We start from the raw sequence: 25,602 nt of genomic DNA, 5'->3' as shown, positions 1-25,602 counted from the left end.
AACCAGTATTTACGAAATATCTAAAAACTTACACTTGAAAGCCCCTAGGCTGACATGCCAGGCAGCTAACTGGTCAGATATTGTCCACTGACTGCCTAATATTTCACCACCGTCAAATATTCCAAGAATACCACTGTGTAGAGATGGTGGCTTTTTAATAGTATCATCTGTTAGCCAGGGCAGGACTAAGGTCAGCTTGCATGGTAAGCGCTGGAGCAGTCAGGGGCAAACCTAGCTGCATGACAAAGCTTCTTCCGCTGGTTACCTGCTCTAACTGTAGGCATCTCCAAAGAGAAACATAGCCATCAGTAGCAAAGGTGCATAACCTGCAACCTGAATGTGGCCCTCAGCTGCTTCTAGTGAGGCCCATGGAGCGATGGGGACCCTGTCCAGGGTTTCCCTTGTTAGTGCTAGCACTAGGAAGAAAAAGCCTGGGATTTCTCTTGCCAGCAGTAGAACTAGCAAAGGAAACAATTCCCTTATCTCTGATCTCTCCTGAGAGAGGTGAGTTAAGGGAAGGCCTTCCCTTGCTACCACAGGGGAGGGCGGGGGGAGAGGTGGTGTTTGAGGGAGGAAATGTGAATGAGTATGTCTCTGCATGTGCGTGAGTGTGGGTGTGTTTGCACATGGTTGTGCAGGCATATGTGCTGTCCCTGGCAGACATCCGATATGGCCTTTGGGGACAAAAAGATTGTGCATCCCTTTGCCAGTGAGTGAGCGAGTGATCATGGATATCCAGGTTCAAATCCTCACTCACCGTTAAGCTCATTAGATGATGTTGAATGAATAGTTACCTAATTTATTTGTATCAAAACTCTGATGATTATCTTCTTTGTTCTCATAAGGTTAATAATTTGACTGGTTAGTTGACAAAATCTTTTTTTAACCAGTCACTGACCAGCTTTAAAAGGCTGCATAAACTAAAGGCCCCCAAATCAGTATTATAGCTGTGAAATACACCAAATGGCTGCCTACTTATCAGTTCCTTAAGATTGACCATAGTGCTCAAAAGCATCAACTGCAGAGTGTGCTGCAAGGAGACAGCACTTGTATCACAGAAACAGGCCGAGCAAATAGCTTCACGTTGTTCAAGTAAATGATCCAAGCCATATACTATTGGTCATAAGAGTCATAGGAGTATAGAGATTCTGTAACAGAATTGTATCACAATCTGCTTGTGATGTGTATAAGGGGTTAGGTATGTCCAAACCTACAGTTCTGTGAAATAGGGCTAAATCTGAATACGGTGCTAAATAAATTTTAACTGTTATTTGTGTTGGCGAGCAGCTGCTAAGGAAATATCGAAGGCAGGTTAGGTTGAACAGTCAGAAATGTATTAAAGCACATCACAGCTGAGGGAGAAATAGTTGACATTTTTTCTCCCAAAAAGAAAAAGAAACAGGATGCTTTTATACAGACTGAAAGTTGGAGAACAAAGAAAATACGCTACGCATGCTCAAGAGCTAATTTAGCTCAGCAACAGTCTTATAAGCACAGCCGCATTATTTTCTCTTAACTTCTAAAGTCCTAAGCTACCCCCTAAAAAGGGAATTTCCTGCCCACAATGAGCAAGTTACAACTGCCTTCTCAAGGTCAGACACGTATATATTCTTTCAATTCCATTAGGCTTCTTGGTTGGTTGCTTGACTCAAACTACTCAAGAGGCCTAGTCTGGCCTACCTTCACACAGCCTTTATATTAAAACTGGGGAAAATGTATTTCCCGACGTTCTTTAATTTTGGTAGAAGCCATGGAATTTCCGTGTGCTTCATCCTAGTGGAAAATATTCATCTGGTTTGCACAACATGCCAGCCCACCTTGGCTTAATTTACCTGTGGGGGGCTTTTGCATTGTGCTGGGCACCTGTGGGGGGCCATTTTTGCAAAGGAGTCATGGGAGCCCAGCTTTCTGTAAGCACCCAGCTTGCCATGTCATTCAAACCTGGGTGGCAGGGGTTGTTTGAGAGTTAGACACATTTCAATTAACTCAAGGCTTGTTTGTAGGGTTGTTTGAGGGTTGCCTCACTCTCAAACAACCCCTGCTGCCTGGGTCTGAATGTCACGACAAGCCACAACAAGCCGGACGTCCAGAGGTGCCATGCAAAAATGCTGCTGATGGGTGCCCAGCACAATGCGGCAGCCCCTTCAGGTCAATTAAGCCGCATTGGGCTGTCAAGTTGCGTGAACCAGGTTATTCAGAACTTATAACTGGAAATCAAGTTTCAGTGGAATGCCTTATTTTCTTTATGTGATCAAAATTTTTTCCTTCTCCCACCAACTTTAGACTACCTTAAATATGGACATTAAAAAGTGACACTCTGCTCTCTGTGCTAGAATCTAAAAACTTCGTTGGCTTTTCCTGTTTCTTGAGCTTCAGCCATGATGGTAAGTTTTTCTCCCTGTCATATCGCCCAATTCTTGTTTTCGAAATGGGTAGAAGAGAAGAAAACATTGGCTGATCTGCTGTTTTCATTCTTTACACTCGGCTTCACCATGTGGAGCTGTAGGGCTGGTTCAAATGTAATGTCATCTAATAAACATTTATTTAGCCTAAATGGAACCATATTCTCCCTCCTTCCTTTGCTCAGGCAAATAGAAGACTTCTAGAGTTTGTTAAGCCATAGTTTTCCATGACATCCAAACCTGAAAGCCATGGTTTAATTTCAGACTACAAACCAGGATATGAAACCAGGCTCCTCCCTTTCTTAGTGAACACCTAAAAGCAAGAAGATGTAAAAGAGCTATTTGCTGATTATTGTAGCAGATTGTACTGTGCATTTAGACACATCCATCATTCATTGTTCTGAAGAGAGTGTACTTATAGATCAGGGGTGGGCAACTTGTAGGCCAAAACATCTGAAGGGCCACAACTTTCATCAGCCCTAAGCAGCATAGCCAGTGGTGAGCAATTATGGGAGTTGTAGGCTAAAGCATCTGGGCAGCCACCAGTGCTCCTAGATGGTTGAGATAAGAGGAGAGATGTGGAACTGGTAGAATACTACTTAAAGTGCCCCTACAAAGTGGCAGGGATCTATCAATTTCATAGCCTTCTTTTTCAATGTTGTCTGAGATATTAGCACAAATACCTAAGATCCAAATTTATGGTGGATCAACTGCGCTGAAGGAAGAGGACTTTCCTGCCTCATCCTCCCCATGTGGAGATGTGTGCCAGAAAATTTTCCGGTGCTTTATTTTTCTGTGGAAAAATTTCCGTTACATAAATTAATTAGTAACAATGAATGGACAGCAATTGCAAATATAATATTAGGCAAGCTTGGCAGTTTCAAAGTTGTAATTAATGTTTTTCAGGTGATTATCCTTAGCAAGCACGTGAGAGTATACATATATGTCACTGAAATACATATATGGCATGATCTCCCTGACGAGGCCCACCTGGCGCCAACGTTGTTAACATTTCGGCGCCAGGCTAAGACCTCTCTCTTCTCCCAGGCATTTGGCAGCATATGATAGTATGTAATCGATCCTGGATTGTCTTACGGTTATGGTTGTTTGCTTGAGATTACTTGTTTGAAGTTGTTTTGGATAATACGTTGCCTTGTGTATATTGCCTGTTCCTGTGTTTTTTATGTTATGGCTTTTAATCTCTGTATACTGTATTTTTAATGTTTTTAATCTTTGTAAATCAGCCAGAGAGCTTTGGCTATTGGGCGGTGTAGAAATGTAATAAATAATAATAATATAATAATAATAAATGTCTCAGTGTGAAATGGAATTAATAAGTAGTGACAATGAAACTGAAGGTGCCCCAACCACCTTAGTAGAAAAGAGCTGAACTGCACTGAAATAGATAAGTGGTTGCTTTGTGGGGTTGCTATCGTTTATTAATGCAACCTTCCCCAACTTGGTGCCCTCCAGGTGTGCTGGTGTAAAACTCCCAACATCCCCAGCCAGCCATGCTGACTGAGGGATGCTGGGCATTGCAGTCAGGCACATCAGGAGGACACCATGCTGGTGAAGGCTGAATTAAAGTGCAATCCTATTCATGTCTACTCAGAAGTAAGTGCCATTGAGTTTAATGGACTTTACTCCCAGGTAAGTGGGTATAGGATTGCAGCCTTCGTTTGTCAACAGTTTTCAGTACCTATGTTTTTTCTTACATTTAAACAATGTAAGGGAAGTACATGCTATTGTATTTAATTTTTTTGCAAGTATTCAGATAAAAAATTCTACATAATATAACATTTAAATCTCATTAGAATGCTTTAATTTTTCTGGTCCAATATTTCAGGGCAGATACTTGTGGTGTATTGGGACAAAAAATGAGCATAGGGTAGTTTTTTAGCTTTGTTTTACTTTGTATTTAAAATGTTAAAATAAGATCACTCATCTGAAAAATTTCCAGTGTAAACTGAAAACTTTTCAGTGTACATAACCTAATTTAGCCTAATTTGCATCAGAAAATTTTCCAATTCAAAATTTCCTGGAAAACCCACATCACTGTGCCATACCCCTGAGGATGCTACACAGTCAGGAGACCCTGCTGAATGGGGCAAGCTGTGGTGTGAGAGGAGAGAGATCTCCCACAATTGGGCAGAAGAACCTTCCATGAGTGGAGCCCTTCCTCTCATCGAATGCCCCTTACTGTCACAGAACGCAGGTCTTGGATCCAACCTCTCTAGTTTTCTAAATCTAGCTTGTAATTATTTATTTGTATTTATGCATGTACGTATTTATTCATTTAATTTCTATACTGCTGAAGCTCTCTCAGCGGTTTTGTAGTAGTGAGCTTTATAAGGCTCCTGCAGTTGTACTCTTTATTATAGTTAAAAGATCATGTGGTCTTTTTTTCCAACCTCTTTCCTCTGGGAAGTGAATTCCACACTACTGCTTTGACTGTGGTTAAGCATTAACATTAGCACCAGTGTTAACTGGTTTAAGTTACCCAGGCGTCCTCTTTAACCCTGATTTGAAATCAGCTTTAACTGTACTTTGAAACCAGAGTTTGTTGGTTTGAAATTATGGTTAAACGGGTCAGCATTAACCATGATTAACTTCATAAAGTAGCAATTACAGGAACTCTGGGGGAAAGTGACCATGTTGTACTTGAGTTCTTGGTTCTAAGGGAAGCAAAAGCTGAGTGTAGTCAAACGCGTACCCTGGATTTTAGGAAAGCTGATTTTAATAAACTCAGAACAATGATCAGTAAGGTCCCATGGCAAGTGATGCTAATGAGAAAAGGAGTCCAAGATGGGTGGGAGCTTTAAAAAATGGAAATTCTCAAGGTACAATTACAAACCATTCCAACAAGAAGAAAAGGTGGAAGACAACAGAAGAAGCCAGTGCGGCTTCACAAAAAGCTTAGAGATGACCTGAAAACAAAAAAGGACACACATATGAAGTGGAAAGAAGGCCAAGTAACAAAGGAAGAGTACAGGCAGGTAGCACAGAATTGCAGGGATGACGTCAGGAAGGCTAAAGCTGAGAACGAGCTGAGGTTAGCGAGAGATGCTAAAAGCAACAAAAAAGCTTTCTTCAGCTACGTGCATAGTAAAAGACAGAGGAAAGAAATGGTGGTTCAGCTATTAAATAAGGATGGCAAAATGGTAACAGATGACAAAGAAAGGCAGAGGTGCTCAATTCCTACTTTGGCTCAGTCTTCTCCCAAAAGAGGGTCTATGAGCCCCCCTGGCAAAGGCAAAGTATAGGCTGAAGGGGCAGGATTGCAGCTTGAGATCGACAGGCATATGGTCAAGGAACACCGAATTACTTTGAATGAGTTCAAATCTCCAGGGCCAGATGAACTGCATCCTAGAGTAATAAAGGAACTGGCAGAAGAACTCTCAGAACCGCTGTCTATTCTCTTTGAGAAATCATGGAGGACAGGGGAAGTGCCAGATGACTGGAGGAGGGCTAATGTTGTCCCTATCTTCCAAAAGGGTAAAAAGGAGGAACCTGGGAACTACAGACCAGTCAGTCTGACATCAATCCCTGGGAAAATTCTGGAGCAGATGATAAAGGAATCCATCTGTAAGTACCTTGACAACAATGCCGTGATTACTCGAAGCCAACATGGATTTGTCAAGAACAAATCCTGCCAGACAAATCTGATCTCATTTTTTGATCAAGTAACCTCCCTTGTGGATTGTGGGAATGCTGTAGACATCATATACCTCGACTTCAGCAAAGCTTTCGACAAAGTGCCCCATGATCTCCTGATGAGCAAACTAGCTCCAAGTGGGCTAGATGAAACAACGATCCGGTGGATCCACAGTTGGCTACAGAATCGGACTCAAAGAGTGCTTATCAATGGGACCTTCTCAAACTGGGGAGAAGTAACGAGTGGGGTACCGCAGGGCTCAGTCCTGGGCCCAGTGCTCTTTAACATTTTTATTAATGACTTGGAGGGGGAGGTGCAGGGAATGCTGATCAAATTTGCAGATGACACAAAATTGGGCGGGATAGCTAATACTTTGGAAGACAGAAACAAAATTCAAAGTGATCTGGATAGACTGGAGCGCTAGGCAGAAAACAACAGAATGACATTTAATAGGGATAAATGCCAAGTTCTGCACCTAGGAAAAAGAAACCCAATGCACAGTTACAAGATGGGGGATATGTGGCTCAGCAACACGACAAGCGAGAAGGATCTTGGAATTGTTGTCGATCACAAGCTGAATATGAGCCAACAATGTGATGTGGCTGCAAAGACGGCAAATGCTCCTTTGGGCTGCATTAATAGAAGCAAAGCTTCCAAATCCTGGGAAGTACTAGCTCCCCTCTACTCAGCACTGGTGACACCTCATCTGGAGTACTGTGTCCAGTTCTGGGCACCACACTTTAAGAAGGATGCAGACAAACTGGAGAGGGTTCAGAGGAGGGCAACAAAGATGATCAGGGGACTGGAAACAAAGCCCTATGAGGAGAGACTGAAAGAACTGGGCATGTTTAGCCTTGAGAAGAGAAGAGAAGACTGAGGGGAGATATGATAGCGCTCTTCAAGTACTTGAAAGGTTGTCACAGAGAGGAAGGCCAGGATCTCTTCTTGATCATGCCAGAGTGCAGGACACGGAATAATGGGCTCAAGTTACAGGAAGCCAGATTCCGGCTGAACATCAGGAAAAACTTCCTGACTGTTAGAGCAATACAACAATGGAACCAATTCCCTAGGGAGGTAGTGGGCTCCCCCACACTGGAGGCCTTCAAGACGAGGCTGGACAGCCATCTGTCAGGGATGCTCTGACTTGGATTCCTGTATTGAGGAGGGGGTTGGACTCGATAGCCTTGTAGGCCCCTTCCAACCCTACTATTCTGTGATTCTCTATGATTCTATGCTTAACTGCTAAGGCAGGTCAGGAAAATTTGTGCTTAAAATCCAGAGGAAGCACAGTGACCCTGCAGCCTGCTCATGCTCTCTTAATCCTGTATTTATATCAGTCCACAGCGCAGATACTGCCTGTTACACATTTCAGCTTCTCTTCTGGTTTAGCTGCTGTTGTCACAAACCACAATTTAGATTGATTGTGTTTACATCATTTACATCCATATACATTATTGTTGATAATGTATTGCTTATACTCCGTCCTAACCCTGTTTATCCAGATGTCTGATTATTTTCAGTTGGATTTACTTCCAGGTAACTATATTAAACATTGCAGCCTTGGAATATTAAATAAAGGATTTGTTTTTATTGACATTTTATTTGCTGAATAAATAATAGTACTTATTATATGTTACAGTACAGGAATGTACAGAATTGTTTATTTGGTTGTTTACTCAAGTTTTTTAATTGTTTTTGCAGCAACAAGTTTTAGAACTTGCACTGGATCGTGCTGAGGTAAGTAGTAGATTGACTAGATGATGCATACATTTTAAGATTATACTACTGACAATGGGAGGTGCTATTGCTGTTATATATATGATAGTTTCTCTAGCAATATATGAAGACAATGGATAATTCCAAATACATAAACTGTTCAGACATATGACTAAACTATGCTTTAGCATTACGTGAATAAGTGTCAGGCTCATGTTTTCCCCACTCCTCTGACACAGCTGCAAGGAAGAGATTGGAAACTTTTGCTTCTGTTTTCAAATAACTGCAGTTTAGCATTGAATTCAAACTCTAAACCATAATTATTCTTAACTATCTGTTGATAGAAAAATTTACTATGACAGTCTGGTCTTGGGATGAAATGTACCCCAAGAAAGCTATAAATCAGCGGTCCCCAACCTTTTTTGCACTGGGGGCGGGGGGAGGTTTCACAGGCGAACTTCCAGCCGCTGGGACGCAAATGGCATCTGCATAGCGGATGCCATTTGTGTACCTGTTCTTTGCATTAATAGGCTTCATAAAGATTTACATAGCCTATTACTTGAAGAACAGGGACACAAATGACGTCCGCTATGCGGACGCCATTTGCGTCCCAGTGGCCAGAAGTCTGTCAGCGGCCAGGGCCAGCAAGGATTCCGGGGGGGAGGGACGGATCTTGGACCCAAGGTAAGGGGGTTTCGCACACCCCTTCGCGGCCCGGTTCCTAACAGGCCACGGACCAGGACCGGTCCGCGGCCCGGGGGTTGGGGACCCCTGCTATAAATAAAACACTTGGGGGGATGGTATTAAGCATGACAGCATTTACAGGTAAAACATTACACCTTCATTGAGAACTTGCTTTTTCAATAAAACAGTGACTGTGTTCAACAATGTGTACAACAATGGAACCAATTCCCTAGGGAGGTGGTGGGCTCTCCCACACTGGAGGCGTTCAAGACAAGGCTGGACAGCCATCTGTCAGGGATGCTCTGACTTGGATTTCCTGCACTGAGCAGGGGGTTGGACTCGATGGCCTTGTAGGCCCCTTCCAACCCTACTATTCTATGATTCTATGACATGCTAATCCATGATGGGTTGTTTGCTTGAACAACCCACAGTGGGTTAGTGTGTTGTGCGAACCCGGACCAGTTTTATCAGGGTGGGTTGTTGTTGATAACCCATGGTCTGTTCAAGGGGTTGTTTTACCCACGATGGGTTGGCATATTGTCCTAGCCCAGACATGCCAACCCATTGTGGGTTGAGGGTATCAGGCAGCAAGCTGCTCTGCAAGAGCAGTGGGAATCCCTGCTGTTCTTCTTGAGCGCAGCCCCAATCGCTCTTCACGATTGCAGCCACACTGCTGTGCACTTGCGCAACTGCAGGTATCCAAAATATAGGGGCTTGCCTTGGCTGCTCCCTTGCATGTCAAAATACAAGGTAACAGTCAAGGCTATGCTGTAGCAAGGGTGTTTTGACAGCCTTGCACAGTTGACAGGTGGGGAAATGGGGTGTAGATCACCCCCTAACAAGGGTATCCCCAGGGTTCAGTGTGTTTCCTTGAACCTTTGGGGTACTCTGCTGGGAATCCCCACTTGCCTGACTCCCCAGCAACTGTTTTTAAAACAGATCAGAGACCTGAGAGGCCACCCTATTTTGCTCTACAGATCACTGTAACCCCTTCTATTTTGACAGCTGTCAAAATAGAAGCACTTACTCTTTTGGGGGTAGAAAAATGGGGTGGTGTGCCCTTTTATATGAAAATGGGATGCTGCAGACTTGGGGAGGGGTGTACTAGAAGGAGGGAATCCCCAGTGATGGGGGTGGCACTTTAAATCACTGGGGTCGCTTGGCTAACTGGGTGATCTTGAGCACTTTGACCGGTGGGGAGAGTGCCCCCGATCACCCGGTTGGGAGAGTGCCCCCTCCCACCAATGTAAAGTCTTATCCCAACCCTTGGGAGTGCTCCCCTTCTAGTCCACCCAACCTTGAGTCGGCAGGACCCCATTTTCATATAAAAATGTATTCCACCCCTTTTTTGCTGGTTTTCTAAACAATTGCATAGATGTAACAGGTACTATTATTCTTATGCAATGAGTTGTGAATTACTGTAGCAACAACATTTCACAGAACTTACAACCACAGCACATGCTACTCAGGTAGCTTGTGCACAGCTACCACATTTCACAACTGCAGATAAAATTGTTTGATGAAGTACATTGTCATGGCGCCACAGAAAAATATGACACTTCCCCCAGTAGGGATAGGTTTCAGCACTTTAGCTCTTTAGTGTTCTGGCTGGTTCTGACTGAAACCCAGAATGGATTGAAGGAGCCCCACCAAAATTGGAGCCACAAGCCTCCACTGCCATGGCCCACCTGCTTCTGCTTTTCGAAACAACCCAGGGTTGTTTAGTATTAAACAACCCAGAGTTTTAACTCACGGTTTGTTGTTGGGTTAAAACTCCAACCCTGAGCAACCCAGAGTGCCTGGTTGGGATGTCATGACAACCCAGAAATGGGGCATTCCTGGGTTGTTTAGGAAAGCAGAAGAGATGAATACATTGGGGGGGGGGGGGCAGCTCACTTGCTGCTGTGTGGCCATGCCTAACTATAGGTTAAACAACCCATAGTTAGCTGTTGTGTATGAACCAGGTCTGAGTTTTAACCTAACAACAAACCATAGTATAAAACTCTGGGTTGTTTGTCCCTCAACAACCCAGGGCTCCAGGTTTGCATGTCGCATCAACAGCCCAGGAGTGGGGCGTTCCTGGGTTGGTTATAAAAGCTGATGCAAAGTGGAAGTGGTAAGTGGGCAGGAGGTAGCCATACTCATTGCCATGTCACCTCAACTAACTCTGGGTTGTTTAACTCCTCGTTAATCATTACGTGTGAACTGGACCTTGGTCACTGTCTGGGCTAGACTTCAAGTTGCCTGGGCGCCTTCTTCTTTGATAAACAGCATCATATACATACATTAGAATGCAGCCAGGATTTCATGCCATAACTTGCAGGTTTAGGTGGCATATACTGCCTTATTATCACACTTTCTTAGATCTATATTTGGTACGGCCAGGTGTGTTGCTGGTGCTATCGTTAATTTGGGATCTGGCCTTAATTCCTTAAATGGTTTGGTTTGAATATATTCTATCCATTTTTAGCTTCGTTGCTGCCTTTTGCTTACCCCCAATTCCATTGTATCTCAGATGATAACAGACTCCTACAAGTCTGCCTGGAAGAAGGAAGTGGTGCAGAAAATGGTTTCAGTTGGGTTATCTGCTTCCTATCAATTGGGAGAGAGTCAAATGTATTGTTAAGTAGAGGCTACTGGATATTGATTCTCAAGACCTCTACAGAGCGCCATAGGGTCCATACTCTCTTTGGTTGTTCGGTTTACCAGGCCCAAACTTCAAAACTGGGATGTCTAATTTTAATTGGTTATCCATCCCCAAATATAGAAGAGCTTTTTTCTCGGTGCACTATTCCATCCTCTAATCTTATAGTTAGTAGATATTATTAGGTATGTCTGTCATTTGCAAATCTTGCCCTTTTTTGGTCTGATGGAGTCCTGCTGCCTGCTCGGCTTGCATTTGCAAGCTGAGCTGCGTCCCCCCCCCCGAATTCTGAGAACTTTATTTTGTTGTTGTTGTTGTAGTAAATAGAAAGTTGCGCAAATTGCCCCTGCAATTTGAGCAATTGCAGCTACAATTTGCGCAAATTTCTATTTACTAAAAAACAACCCGGAAAATCCATGAGCTGGCCCGATTCGATGCAGACTGAGTTGCACCAGCTCATGGGGAAGCAAGCCAAAGTCTGGGGGGCTGAGCTGATGAAAGCTCAGCAAACCCTTAACACACACACCCCGGACAGATTCCCCTGACATCCCTAGATATAATAAAATTCTAGTTAATAACAGATGTTGCCCCTGTCCTGCAACAATGAAAAGATGGAGTCTGTTCTGCATGTTGTCTTCAATTATAGTTTTTATCAAGGGGTTAGAGAAACCTCGATTTGCCCTACTATGCAATCTTTTCCTGGATGATCCATAGAGTCTTTGCTGATTATTTTACTTGAGGGTTCTTTTTCTTATGGTTATAATCTACCACCTGATGGAAGGTCTCTAGGATCTATATGCAGAAGTATTTTACAAAGGTATTCTTCCTTAGGAAAGAACAAACATGAGGTTTTAAATCTGTATTTTGATAATTATTACTTTTTCTCTCCTTTTTATTGTTCACCGCTCAGATATTTTATTGAAATTCAGAGCGGTGTATACATCTTCTAAATAATAAAATAATAATAATTTATCAGTATCAGCCTATAACCACCTTAAGCTACATTAGCAGCCATATTAAGACCTAGCTGTTCAGAGTTAGTGAGATTGACCACATCGCTAGATATTAAACAAAATGAGTTTAGATCATATACATTCTAGGTAAGAAGGCTCTGTCTGAATTAGGCTGTGATGCTATATGCACTTATCTGGGAGTAAGACCCATTGAACTCAGTTGGGCTTGCCTCTGAGTGGACATATGTAAGATTTCACTGTTAATGCTATGTTGCCTACATATAGAGTGATTTTAAACAATTATGCCGCAGTTTTCATTTCAAAAATCTTATCATTGTTCCTGATAGCTATAGCTAAGGTTTCCATTAAAAGTGAAAACAAGAAAGAAAGTAAGAGAAATGTTTGACATGTCCCTTCTGTAACAAAAATGTATATGTGAGTTATAAATTTGGTCCTTTTTAAGGACTAAAGAACCTGCACCAGATGGGTCTGAAACACCTCGGTGGGTAACCAAGCTAATCTGAACAGACATCACTACTGAAATCTATTTAAGGCTTTATTTAGAAGATTACAAAATATAAAGAAAGTGGTGACATGGTCGTTATATGAGCGTTAGAAACTTTCTTTGTGATTACAGGGAAAGAGAATGCAACAAAAATAGGAGATGAATTAAAAGAATTGCAATTCCCAAAGCTGGTACTACAAATTTAGCTGATAAGATAATGGCTTGACCTTCTAACATTGTTTTGACTCCTCCTTACTATCTTTTCCTGTTTACTACTTGTGGTTTAAAGCTAAACTAAAACAAATCTAAGCTAAATAAAATATAATTGTTAACTTCCCCTTTTCCTCCTCCTGCATATTACTTGAATATAAAAACTAAGCTTAAACATGATTAAGCTCCTCTAGGCATGTGAAAAATAAAGGTAGAAGTTAGAGTGAAAGTGAAAACCCAAGCCTTGGAAAGAATTTAAAGTTGCATCTTCAGAAATCACTCCAAGTCTCAAGCTCAGAAATTACCCAAGCTCAGGAAATAATCCTAAGACCCAAACTCAGAAAATACTCTTAAGGGCACAATCCTATCGAGATAGACGTCAGCCTCAAAGCTTGGAGATTGATGTCTATCCGATGCAGGTTGGGCAATGCACAGAGGGGATCCTGTCCTCCATATTCCGCTTGCCCAGCATTCTTGGCTAGAGGCATGATTTCGCACATCTAGCCATGGCTTCGGAGAGGGGTCTATAGTTATCTAAACCCTTGGGTCCGGTGGTTCAGAGAAGATCAGAGGGGAAGCAGCGAAAGAGTGAAGTGAGGGAGGAGCAGGAGAAAAAAAGAGCTCTCACTACCCATGCTTTTATACACTTGTTCTGGTCAAAGGTGGGGGGCCCAATGAGAAATTAGGCAACCATCTTCCAATCCAAATGGAGTGCGTCCTTTGTTAGACCACCCACTCACCAATCAGGTGTCTTACCTATCTCCAAGAATCTCACGTGTTTTATGCCCATGTGTTTTTGGGAACATTTCTGGCACTACTACTAATGAATAAATTTGAAGTTCCTTAAAATGTGGCAAAAAGTCTCCCATCTGGACATGTTATCTTGATTGACATATTTCTCCCTGGTATATCTTTCTTTGAACTCATGGTCATCTTCAGTCATATTTAGTCATATCCACCCAGACACCTCCTTGCAATTGTCACTCGTGCTCAGGGCTACAACTTTCTCTTCCCAACTTGCATCAAGTAAGGACATTCTCTTATCAGGAGGTGTACACCATGTGATGTCAAAACAGTAATTTTCCTCCTCCTACTGGGCCTCTAAGCATGCTTAGTTCTTTCATTCATCTAATCTATACACTCATGTTAGCTCATCGTGGCCTTGAGATTGTTTTGTGAAGCTGCTTGTAAAGACAGCTGTGATTTTTTCCCTTTCTTCAAAGCCAGTCCTGAAAAATCTTAGTTACAGTCTTAGTGGGATAATATCAATTAACATAGAATCAAAACATCAAAGTCTTCTTGCCCAGGGGTCACGGGTCTGGAATATAAGTGAAGTCTTAAATATGAATCTGAAGTCTTTTAAGGGATCTTGTAGGTCTCCCCAAAACCTTCATTGAGATTATTTCATCATTCCAGATCAAATTAGCCATCTTCAGTCTTTTGTTAGCAAAATTATTTAACCCCTTTAAGTACCAGATAAACACGAGTCAGCTGTTTGCCAATACTCCAGCTGAGGGTTTTGCCATTTTTAAAACATCAGTTTAAATTAAATTTTTCAAGAACAACCAAAGCTAGATACTGCCACTCAGCGCAATCAAATGCTTTGTCCGTGTCTGTGAAAATAATTGCATTATTTTGATTTAATATTTCAATTACAGTAATTTCCTTTATAAATCTTGTTTGGTTCTGATCTGTATAGTGAGATAGACCATTATTTAATCTGTTTGCAACTGTAGAAGTCCAAATTTTAAAATCCTGGATATAGATCTATAACAACCTGGATTCAGTTGGTAATTTCCTAGTTTAGGGATAATATGGTTTGGCTTCAGTCCAGGTCTGAAGACGGGAGGTATCTGTTTTTTATTTTTACATTTGTTAGATGTCTTGCCAAGCGTTAGATGACTTGTGACCATATTTAAATCTTTCATGTTTCATAAAAGTTTTTAAACACATGTTTAAGTTGTTTCAGTGTTTTGTGTAATTCATTATCTCTTTTTAGCCCAAGTTGGTCTTTTAGATATCCAAATTTATTGTAAAGCTGTTCATCCCAAAACTGTTTATCTTTGTTCTAGAATAGAAATGTCACCCATAAGAAGATTTTATATTAAATTCTGACGTGTTTGGCAATAAAATAAAGATATTGCATATATATAGGTTTTAGCAGTATCCCCTAATAAGGCAGTTTAACTCTGGAGTGATGTTAAGGTGGAAAAACTCTTCAGTTTTTTTTAATTAATCTGGTTAACTACCTATTCATTGTGTAAGAGTGTATTATTTAGCCTCTGTTGTCTTGAATTAGAATTATATTGAAACACTCAGGTTGTTACAGGAGCATATCCGTTGTTTCTGTATCTTCTTGTGATATTGTGTAGTGCTGAAGTGATCACTAAAGTGCTACTGGGGTGCGTCGCGTCTGAAGATTAGCTTGTTGGATTAAACTTTCTGTACAAGGGGTTTTCTTCCAAGGTTGAGATTTAACAATCTCATGAATTGTGTACTAAAATAACCTCAGTACTTCAAAATACTATACAGAAAATAAATGTAGAGATTAAGATATCATCATAAAAGAGAACTTTAGGAGTCATCTTTTTGTTAGCTTTCTTAGGGAGCAATCTTATGGTCCCTAGACCACGTCTGACAGGCCATAGGATATTTCAGATTCCCTGATCCAAGGTTGGAGACAATGCTCTGACCTCAGAGGGGGAAATCAAAGCTCTAACCCCTCCTTCCCCTCACAGCCAATGCAGAAAGCAGCACTTGCTGCTCTCCAAGAGTGGGAACACGACCTCGGAGAAGGGGAGAAAGGGACATTTTGTAGGGCAGGGAAGGGAGGAGACTGGATACGAGGCCTCTCCAGCCTCCTTCCCTCCCCCTCCAAATCGCCCCAGTTAGATGGGCAAAAAAGCCAGTCTAGCAAAAAATGCAGGCCGGGAGGAAGTGGAGGTGAAGGTTGCCTGCATTGGATGACTGTAAGCCTCTGAGTTCAGGGACTTATGATCATCGAGGATGCAACCCATAGGATTGCTCTCTAACCTACTCAGCCTTTAATGTAATGTACATTTACACCATTTTAGCAATGCTTTCATGGATCTTAAAACTGCCTGCACATTTGTTGTTGTTTTTTTCAGTATATCATCGAAAGTGCACGTCAGAGGCCTCCCAAACGAAAATATTTATCCAGTGGAAGGTAAGTAGCATTTAGTGCTTCTTGTCTACTACTTCAGCTGACAGAATTGTTACTCAATAGGTTTTTTTTTAATTTTAGAAAATCAGTATTTCAAAAATTATATGAACTGTATCTAGAAGAATGTGATAAAGAGCCTGAAATAAAGGTAAGTGGAATCCATTTACCAAACACATATTCTATGCTCACTAACTAGTGCTCGGCAGTATTTCATCATCAGGGGACTGATGAATCCAGCTGCAGATCCTGTTTAGTTTGCAGTGTAGAGTAGGATGAAAAAGTGGCTTGTCTCAAGCATTTATTTATTTAGACTATTTATATACTGCTTTTCCAAAAGAATTCTCCAAGTAGTTTATATAATGTAAGGTGGTTGAAAACGTTATTTCAATCAAGTTGTTTACAGTCTCAGCAGGGATGGTCTGCCACATATAGATCTTCCAGCCTGGAACGAAGTAACAGGTGTTCTCAATTGGTGCCTGATGTGTACACAGGTTCTGGCTGTCTTGGCCTCAGCAATGAGGCAAAGAACAACCCCTCCTTGAAAGCAAAATCTGGCAGAGATAATGTACAAGTCAAGAGATGTGCTTCTATCACGTAGTTCTTCCCAAAGACACCTAACTCCATGGGAGTTAGAATCTTGATAGAAGAGAACTTGATGCAGTTGCTCTCCTCCCAAACCAATTTTGGTGGTGGTTCTGCCCATCTTGGCCTTGGCAGTGGGCCAAAGAGCAGCCTCTCCCCTGAAGCACTTGCTCCCCAGAACAGATTTGAGAGCAGAGATGGTAATACTGTTTGGGTGCAGAGATCAGTACTGCTCCTACCATACAGTTCTTCCTAACTGGTTTGATGGCAGGTAGAATTTAATAATTTCTGCTGCAGGGGCAATACAAAATATTTTGCTCCCTATAGAAGATGATAGGGAAAGCCCTAATAGTGAGATAAGATCTCAAATTTGGGGCTCTTATTTTTTAACAAGACGTTTTAGAACTGGAAGTATTCAGGAATGACTAATAAGAAGAAAATGGAGAAGCTCCTGTGTGAAATGATCAAGAGTCCATAGTTCTGGACAGGGCAAGATTCTATGAAAATCAAACATAGTGAATACAGTCCAAAGCCTCGTTTTCACATGTTGAGAAATTCAGTGGAGGGTTTTATTAACTCACGAAAGTAGCGGAGTCAGATTATTTTGAGAATTTAAAGAGGTTTTGAAATGTCTATAGATCCCAAGAACATTCACATAAATGAAGACACAGCAATCTTGCTCAAGCTAAACTGCTCTGGATAGGAGGTCACCCAGGAACCTATGTACACTAGGATATACATTTAGGGTCGATTTAAATTGGACCAACTGCACTGACAGAAGTGGACTTCCCCACCCCCTTCTACCCACAGCAGCCCCTCCAGCCCCCTGAATGTGTGACACAGAAAATTAGGAGACCCTGCTCAATGGGGTGAGAGTGGGGATCCCCAAAAATAAGGTGGAGGGACTTTCCACAAGCATAGCCCTTCCTCTTGCGGAAGGACCCTTCCTGTTTTGGAAGGCAGCTCCTGGATCCAACCCATTACAAATAAAACATTAACTTCTGTTCATATAATTTAAGAACTAGTTGTATCATACTTCTTTGAATCATTTTCATTCTGTTAATTTTTTTTTCTTGACTCTTGATGCCTAAAACTAAACATCATGTTCCAAATAAGGTTTTACTTTAAGATTCTTCTGTTAATACATTTAAAGTGGTATTAGTCCTTTGTGCCACTTCTTCATAAGGGTGTGTTCAGTTTGTTATCCCTTAGCAACTTTAAATCCTTCAGTGCGTTAATTCCCAGTGCTCAGTTGGCTGTCCTCACACTTGTAAAATGTCACAAAGGAGAGGAAAACATTTGTGTCTGTTTTTTCATGTGGAACTTTAATTATTGGCTTGAATCCAGAGATGTCTTGCATGAGCAGAAAAGCATGACTGCTTGTGCAAGACAGCCCTTACAAATTCCTTCAATTTTTCAGTCCTGCTACAGTCTCCCTGTGTCCCCACACTGCTGTTCCAGTGCGGTCTCTTCACCTTCAGGAGTGGCTTTTGGGAGTGTGTGCAGAGGACTAATGGGGGGAGGCGGAGGAAAAGCACCATTTTCATGATGAGAGTTCTGCTCATTAGTCTGGATACAGCCCATAATATGTATATCTCCAGATAAGCTTCCATCCTTTATCCAGGCTTTGTAGGGAAGTGCAAAACAGAGTTAAGGAGGAAGACAAAAAGAGGGTCAGATTTGCCATTCTCCCTCCAATAAATACAAATATTTCTACCCTAGTATTTTAGCATGTAGTTTGAAAAATATATAGTCAGTCATCGTCAGAGGCTAAGATACTTGATGCAAAATACACATTAAAATGTGTAACAAAAGTCCCCTTTGTGTACTAGTAGCCTTCTGAAGCGGATGTTTTTTTCTTGTCTTCAAAGAATCTGTAAAGTTGGCCAGTTATGAACTTTTCTGGAGAAGGAATTCTCAAAAAAATAAGAGGCTCATTATAGAAAAAGCCCTTCTCCTGGTTTCCATAAGGATATAAGAGCCATGCTGGAATGTAATTTTTAAATCTAATGATAAAATACTTTGAAGAAGTCTGAAGGTTTGACTCATAATTATAACGATTGGAGCTGGCACTATATAGTGTCTATCACTTAAGTCAAATCAAACATAAATTATGAAACAAAGGTAGACTTTGGTGAGAGAATGATGGAAAAAAGCTTATAATGCTGTTAGTTTCAGTATTCATTATTTACATGCTGCCCATTTTAAAGCAGAAGCTGAGACGAAATGTGAACTTGTTGGAGAAGCTAGTTATGCAAGAGACATTGTCATGCCTGGTAGTGAACCTGTATCCAGGAAATGAAGGCTATTCGCTGATGCTCAGAGGAAAGAATGGCTCAGGTAAAGCTAGTGCTGAATAGCTGTTAACCTCTTGATTGTGTCTTGATCTAAGCCAGGGATAGGCAAACTTTTTGGCCTGTGAACACCTTTGGAAATTTGGAAAACTGTCCTGGGCAAAACCATCAAATGGCTGCCGTGGGTGGGCATGGCTAGTCACAAAGGAACAGTGAACTGCCTAGAGGCGTTCATTGGAAATTAAGATGGCAACAGGTAGAGGCTCCTACTTCGTTCTGAAGCAATCCCAGCAGCCAGTAAGAAAATGTGGAATACTCTAAAGATAATATTGGGAGGAGTAGGGTGTCTCGATGGGCACCAAGGAAGGTGTCTGGGCACATTGGTGTCTGTGGGCACCATGTAGACTACTCCTGATCTAAGCAGTGCTTAGTGTGGCTGGTTTTTTAAACCATCATTTGTGCTATTACTGGCTTCAGCTAACAATAAAACTGTTAGCCTGATTCTGGAAAATCTTTTGGCCTCCTGCTTGCTCTTTGTGTCTGTATGTGGCACTCTTCCAGCAAGTTCTTCTTCTTCTTTGTGGTCCCTATGTATCTACACGGAGCCTCGATTTGGGAAACTTCATAGCTGAGGAGTTTTCAGTGGGAACCCTTCCCCCACCATCCCAGTGCGCATGTCACCGGTGGGTTTCCATCTGTTGTCTTTCGACTGTTGTTGTCGTGACCTCATTTGGGAACTTCTGCGATCAGATCTTTTCTGATAGCTTTTCTGTGATCAAAAAGGTGAGGGTTTTTTCTTCCCTTTATCTTTCCTATTGTTTTTCTGACTTGCCCTTATCCATGTTTATTATTTTTACATTATTTTTCACAATCCTGCTATCATCCTCATGGGCATATGGCCCTTCAGGCCCTGTTTAGAAAGGGCTTCTGTTGTGGAGTGAAGTTGACACCTTCAGATGGGCATTCTCTTTGCCTTTTTTGCCTTGGAGAAGGCCACGTAGTTAAAGCCTTCCCGAATTGTGCGGTTTTTTCTAAACAAACCCATAGAAATCTGGCAGACTGCCTGAAAGCTGCACTCTGGAAATGTACATTGGAGTCTGTTGATAAGCCAAACGAAGTGGTGTCAAAATCGGAGGCTGCCGCACGTTCCCTGAGATCACATTCTCCCCAGTGCTGTACTCCACCAGGTACCCAAGATCCCCACACACTGGGCTGATCTTTGGCATTTACGCTGGCAAAGAAACTTTCAAAGAAAGCCAAGACCTCTAAAAAGGCAGACCTGCCTTCCTCTGAACTGAAGAGGAAGAAGAAAAAGAGTAGTGATAAAGCCATCACCTTGGCTCAGGATTGAGCACGCCCACCAGGCTGTCTGACTCTCCCGAAGAAAGTCCGGCTTTCTTTGGATTGACAGCAGCCTTCTCTCTTGGCGGTATCTCCTGCAACTTCAACTCACGATGAACCTCAGCCTTCAAGTCTGACAACACATGTATCTGAGCCTCAGGATTGACAGCATCTGTCAATACTGACTAAACCCACTGCTCCACCAATGTCTCCTAGTCATACCCTAACATTAGTACTGACAACCGTTCCACCTGATCCACAGATGATGTTTTCACCAACACGTATGGTGAATCCACCTCAAACATTAGAGACAGTACCAAATGCCTCTACGTCAGAGGGCGAGATTTGACCTGTCTCTAAGCTCCCTTAGGTCAATGCACTGTTATCAAAGGTATGATCGACACCAGCTGTCAAGAGTGAGGGCCTGCTTTCTACCATGAGAATAGGGCAGGCTGTCACGTCCAAATCAACCACCTGGAGTTAAGTGTTATTTAATGGTTTCTTGGCTCTGCAGCTCAAGGCCGGGCTCAGTCCATGTTAATTGGGAAGGAGATAACAACTGGGTTTGGTGGGAAGGTCCTGCCCCTTCTGACGTGTGGGTGGTGTGCCCTGGGCTGGAGCTTTGATTGACCATCTGAATTCTGCCTTGTGTTGCTAGAGCCGGGCCTTAAATAGAAGGGCTGAGGAAGGGCAGGCCATCTTCTCTTGGCCCTGATGGTTGGGGGGGGGGGGGTTGAAGCAGCTCCAGATAGCAGTCTGGAGGCTATCCTGGAAGGCCCATACCTTGGTATGTAGACTAGCTAGCTTTATCGCTTTGTTCTCGGGGGTACGTACAAAGGCTGTCTGCATTTCTGAGTGATTCTGGTATTTGTAATTCTGCTTGTAATTTCCTGTACAATCTACTACCTCTCCCTTTCCCCTTGCTCCTTACCTTAATAAAAATTTTCCAACCTTTAGTTGGTGTGTGAGTCTGAATAACTTCAGTGCTAATTTCAGTGCCTATTGGTCAAGTGGGAGGCTACTAGCTATTGTGGGGATTTGTGGCCAGGTTTGGCCTGTCCTACCTTGCAGGGTTGTTGGGTCTGTGTCCAACAATCCTTCAAACCAACAATCACCGGAGTCAGTATACTCCATCGCTTCATCTTACAGCGGTCATGGTAGTTACAGGTAGTTTTTACGAGTGCCCCCGTTACTGGATCTGGGACAGATCCAGATCCCCACATTATAGGTGAGATGACCCTCCCTCAAGAGACTCGCAATATATGAGACCATGGAATTGTTTGGAGGAGCATGATGACCATTACATGGCATACTATATGTCTCACCGTCCTGGTCCATCCTACACTGGAGCAGGTCAATACAGGCCACAGCCATCAGTTACAGTGTCAAGACCCCTGATCTGACACCAAAAGAATGACTGATACTGACACAGCCATTACACGCACAACCGACACAAGCCATAGACCAACTCTTCTCACAATTAGGATCCGCTAACATGTATATTCAACCAAGTGGATAGATGGAAATGCAAAACCCACCACAGGTTTCACCTCAAGAATTCTCCCTCTTTGCTGCAGAGGGCTACCAATCAGACATAACATCACCGTCCTCTTGCCCACTCTCCATTTCATCTCTGGATGCATTGGTTGGATCAAATGAGTCCATTTCTCCATCTGAAAACTTAGGCCAATTTTCCAGCGAGATACTCAGAATGGCTCAGGCTTTAGGATTGGAGACTCAGCAGGTGGCCTCAATGGTACATGACCCAGTCTTTAACTTGGTAAATACCCATTCTGTTCACCTGGTGGCCATTACTCTTCTTCCAGCCCTGGAAAAAACAATAAAACAGTCCTGGAAATGCCTGTCTACTATGCCACTAATCTCCAAACACTTAGAGGGAATGTATTGTTTGCAGGAATCGTCAGCAGAATATCTATTTAAGCACCCGACACCGAATTCAATGTTCGTAGAAGCAGCTCAAGGCAAGGCCTGCACGGCTCACTCATCACCTACTGATAAGGAGGGGAGATAACTGGATCTCCTGGGGAGAAGACTTTACTCTGCGGCAGTGGGTCTAACAATATCCAATTATCAGGCAGCGATGTCTGGATATCAGTTGTTGTTGTGGGACAAGCTTGGCTGTCTCCTAGAACATCTCCCTGAGGAGAAAAAAGAACTGGGGCACCTGTTTCCAAGCTGAGGCTCTAAAATTATTGAGGCAAGAAATTAATACGTCACACCACCAAGTCGACTGTGATGTGAAAGCACTGGTTGCTGCCATGGCCTTGCATCATCATGCCTGGCTCAGGTCCGCCAGACTCTTTCAAGAAACAATGGGCCATATTGAAGACCTCCCCTTTGATGGATTGGGCTTATTCAGTACCAAAACTGACAACGTATTGGATTCTGTAAAGAAGGCCCAGACCACGGTGCGGCGTATGGGTTTCTTGCCTCAACCGCTTCCTAAACAGAGGCATTGGTTCCAAAGCTCCTACAACTGGTGTCAACAGCAGCAGCTGGTACCCTCACAACAATGTAGACCACAGCAATCAGGCTCGGGTAATCTGATACCCTTCCTTCTCTTGTTACCGTGAAAATTACAGCCCCATCTCCTGTCTGCCACCAATTGGTCAAGACACTGCTAGAGAAGGGCACTATCATGCCGGTACTGAGGACGCATCTTCAGGATGGTTTCTACGCTAGATATTTTACAGTACCGAAGAAGGAGGGTATGATCCAACTGATCCTGCATCTTTGAAAACTCAATCTATGCATCTCACCCAGGAAGTTCTGCATGGTCTCTCTGGCTTCAATCCTGCCCCTTCTCAACCGTGGAGAATCATTTGCCTCTACTGACCTCAAAGACGCCTACTTTCACATCACCATAGCAGAACCACACCAGCGTTGCCTGCGCTTCGCCATCGGTCCAGGCACCTACCAGTTTCAGGTGTTCCCCTTCAGCCTGTCCACAACTCCATGAATACTTACCAAATGCATGGTGGTGGTCTGCTCCCATCTCAGACTACAAGCGGTTGAGATATACCCATACATCAACGATTGGTTGTTGGTGGCAACAATACAAACTCGCATGTCACCTCTATCGACCACAGAAATCTCTAAAGTTTGGGACTTTGTATCAACATTGAAAAGTCTCATCTACAACTGACCCAGAGTCTGCAGTTTATTGGGGTGCATCTAGACTCCAGGTCAGGCAGAGCATTCCTTCCTTGGGACCCACTAGAGAGAGTGACTTTGATGGCAGCGGAGCTACATTGCCACACAACTATCTCAGCATAAAAGTGCAGTGCCTGCTAGACCTAATGGCTGTAACAACATCAGTGGTCCGGTATGCCCAGCTGCATATGCGACCTCTTCAAAACTGGCTCATATGCAACTTCAGTACTCCGCAAGATGCTCACTGGACAAAGCTCCGTCTCCCAAGTGGCGTAAAGGAATCCCTACAGTGGTGGATGCTTCCAGGCAATCTGTCAAAGGGGATGCCTTTCTCGCAGCTTTTGCCATCCTGAGTAGTGACTATGGACACCTTGCTCTCGAGATGGGGAGCTCATTGCTTGGATTGTATGGTCCATGGACAGTGGTCAGCCACGGAGTCAACACACCACATCAGTCTCTTAGAGCTCAGAGTAGTATGGAAGGTTCTTTAGGCATCCAAATTAGATCTAGCAGGCAGACTGGTCCAGGTCGCATTGGACAACACAACTGTTGTTGCATACTTGAACAAGGAAGGAGGCACAAGATTGCTCCCTCCTTTGGCCCTAACGTTAGAGATTTTCCATTGGTGCCTATCTCATTGGATCCGTCAGGGCTGATTCTGGGTGCAGGGAGATAGCAGCTCAGATTCAGAAGAGGAGCAGCCAGAACTGGGGGAGGCATTTTCACAAGCCAGTTCAGATATAGGTAGGTGTGCTTCCCAGGTTACCAATTCCCAGATGGCCGGGCATGAAGCTTCCTCCTTGCCCCCCTCTATGAGAAGCAGCGAGCAGGAGGAGGAGGAGATTGAGGACTGTGACCTAAGCGATGCGAAGAGGCGGCGCAGAGCTAAGAGGGAAATGTCAGGGGCGGAGCTCAGATGGTCGACCCGGTTAGCGATGCGTGAGAGGCTATGCAGGGAAGCATCACGAGAGGGGCAAGACCTCCCTCCCTAAGTTAGCCTAGCCAGTAAGCCTCCCTTTCAAACTGCGGGCAATTTTCAGTGATCCCATTTGAATCCCCTGGAGGTATTCCTTTGTAACCAGAGAGTCTTTGAAGATTTGCATCTGTAATGAACCTGTGAATAATGAATTAAAGGCGTGAGACTGAAGCTTCTCTATTTGTGTGTTTGTGAGTGCTTAAGGATAGAAGGGGCCAAGGGATTTGTGACAGGATCTGACTGATGGAGACACACATAGCAGGCGTGGACAGTATTTTAGCAGACCAACTCAGCCAGAGTGCATGAATATCTCACAAATAGGAGTTAGACAGGTCAGTCCTGGAGACTCTGTTTCACAATTGGGGCAAATCCCAAGTGGACCTGTTTGCCACTCCAGACAACACAATCTGTGGCAAATTTTGTAGCAGGGCGGAGGCTTGCTGGGGGATGCCTTTCTCCTTGATTGGACAGGAACATTATTCGTCCCATCATTTCCCCTAATCACCAGGATCCTGGCCAAGATCAGAAGGGATGGCATCTTAATACATCTTAATATTAGGTGACACATGCCTTAGTTACATCCCATTTGGATTACTGCAACGTGCTCTACATGGGGCTGCCTAGGAAGAGTGTTCGGAAGCTGCAGTTGGTTCAAAGAGCTGCTGCCAGACTGTTGACTGGGGCTGGTTACAGGGAGCATACAACTCCCTTGTTAAAGCAGCTTCACTGGCTTCCAGTCTGTTTCCGGGCACAATTCAGAGTGCTGGCTATGACCTATGAAGCCCTGTACGGCTCCGGTCCAGGTTATCTGAAAGACCGTATCCTCCCTTATGAACCTGTCCGTGTTCTGAGATCTTCTGGGGAGACCCTTCTCTCAGTCCCACCACTGTCACTGGCACATTTGGTGGGAACCCGGGAGAAGGCCTTCTCGGGGGCTGCCCCATGGCTGTGGAACACCCTTCCCAGGGAGGCTAGGATGGCTCCCTCCTTGATGTGCTTCCAGAGTCAGACTAAAACATTCTTGTTCCAGCAGGCCTTTGGGACATAGTTGGAACCTCGGGGTAAGCTGCTAAAATGCTGTTTGAATGTTTTAATATAATTTTAATTGTATTGTTTAATTTATATTTTAACTTTTGTATATTTTCATATGTTTTAATTGTATACGTTTTAATTTTTGTAAGCCGCCTTGTGTCCCAGTACTGGCAAAAAGGTGGAGTATAAATAAATATTATAGTAATTATAATAATTAATAACACCTTGGCGGCCTTGCCAGCTGCGGTTT

The 25,602-nt window shown here is 43.2% G+C and overlaps 1 protein-coding gene across 18 annotated transcripts in view; it reads left to right on the top strand.

Moving 5' to 3' along the window:
- The window catches only part of SUPT20H (SPT20 homolog, SAGA complex component), a 98,074-nt gene that overhangs the window by 14,366 nt on the left and 58,106 nt on the right, over nt 1–25,602 (top strand). For 14 of the 18 annotated variants that reach the window (XM_084835431.1, XM_084835429.1, XM_084835421.1 and 11 more), the window contains exons 2-6: nt 2,284–2,384; nt 7,759–7,794; nt 15,898–15,956; nt 16,035–16,101; nt 18,746–18,875. In XM_084835431.1, coding sequence (XP_084691557.1) covers nt 2,379–2,384; nt 7,759–7,794; nt 15,898–15,956; nt 16,035–16,101; nt 18,746–18,875 — 298 coding nt within the window. In that variant the 5' untranslated portion in view covers nt 2,284–2,378. Of the gene's footprint in view, nt 1–2,283; nt 2,385–5,896; nt 5,988–7,758; nt 7,795–15,897; nt 15,957–16,034; nt 16,102–18,745; nt 18,876–25,602 lie in introns of those variants that run through there. The other 4 variants (XM_084835422.1, XM_084835427.1, XM_084835424.1 and 1 more) reach the window with 2 other exon arrangements.

This window comes from Heloderma suspectum, chromosome 2, assembly GCF_057233095.1.
Source record: "Heloderma suspectum isolate Gila_16-S chromosome 2, 16-S_ref, whole genome shotgun sequence".
Classification (NCBI taxonomy): Eukaryota; Metazoa; Chordata; class Lepidosauria; order Squamata; family Helodermatidae; genus Heloderma; species Heloderma suspectum.
The sequence above is the reverse complement of the archived record's forward strand: the minus strand, read 5'-3'. Positions and strand labels throughout refer to the sequence as shown.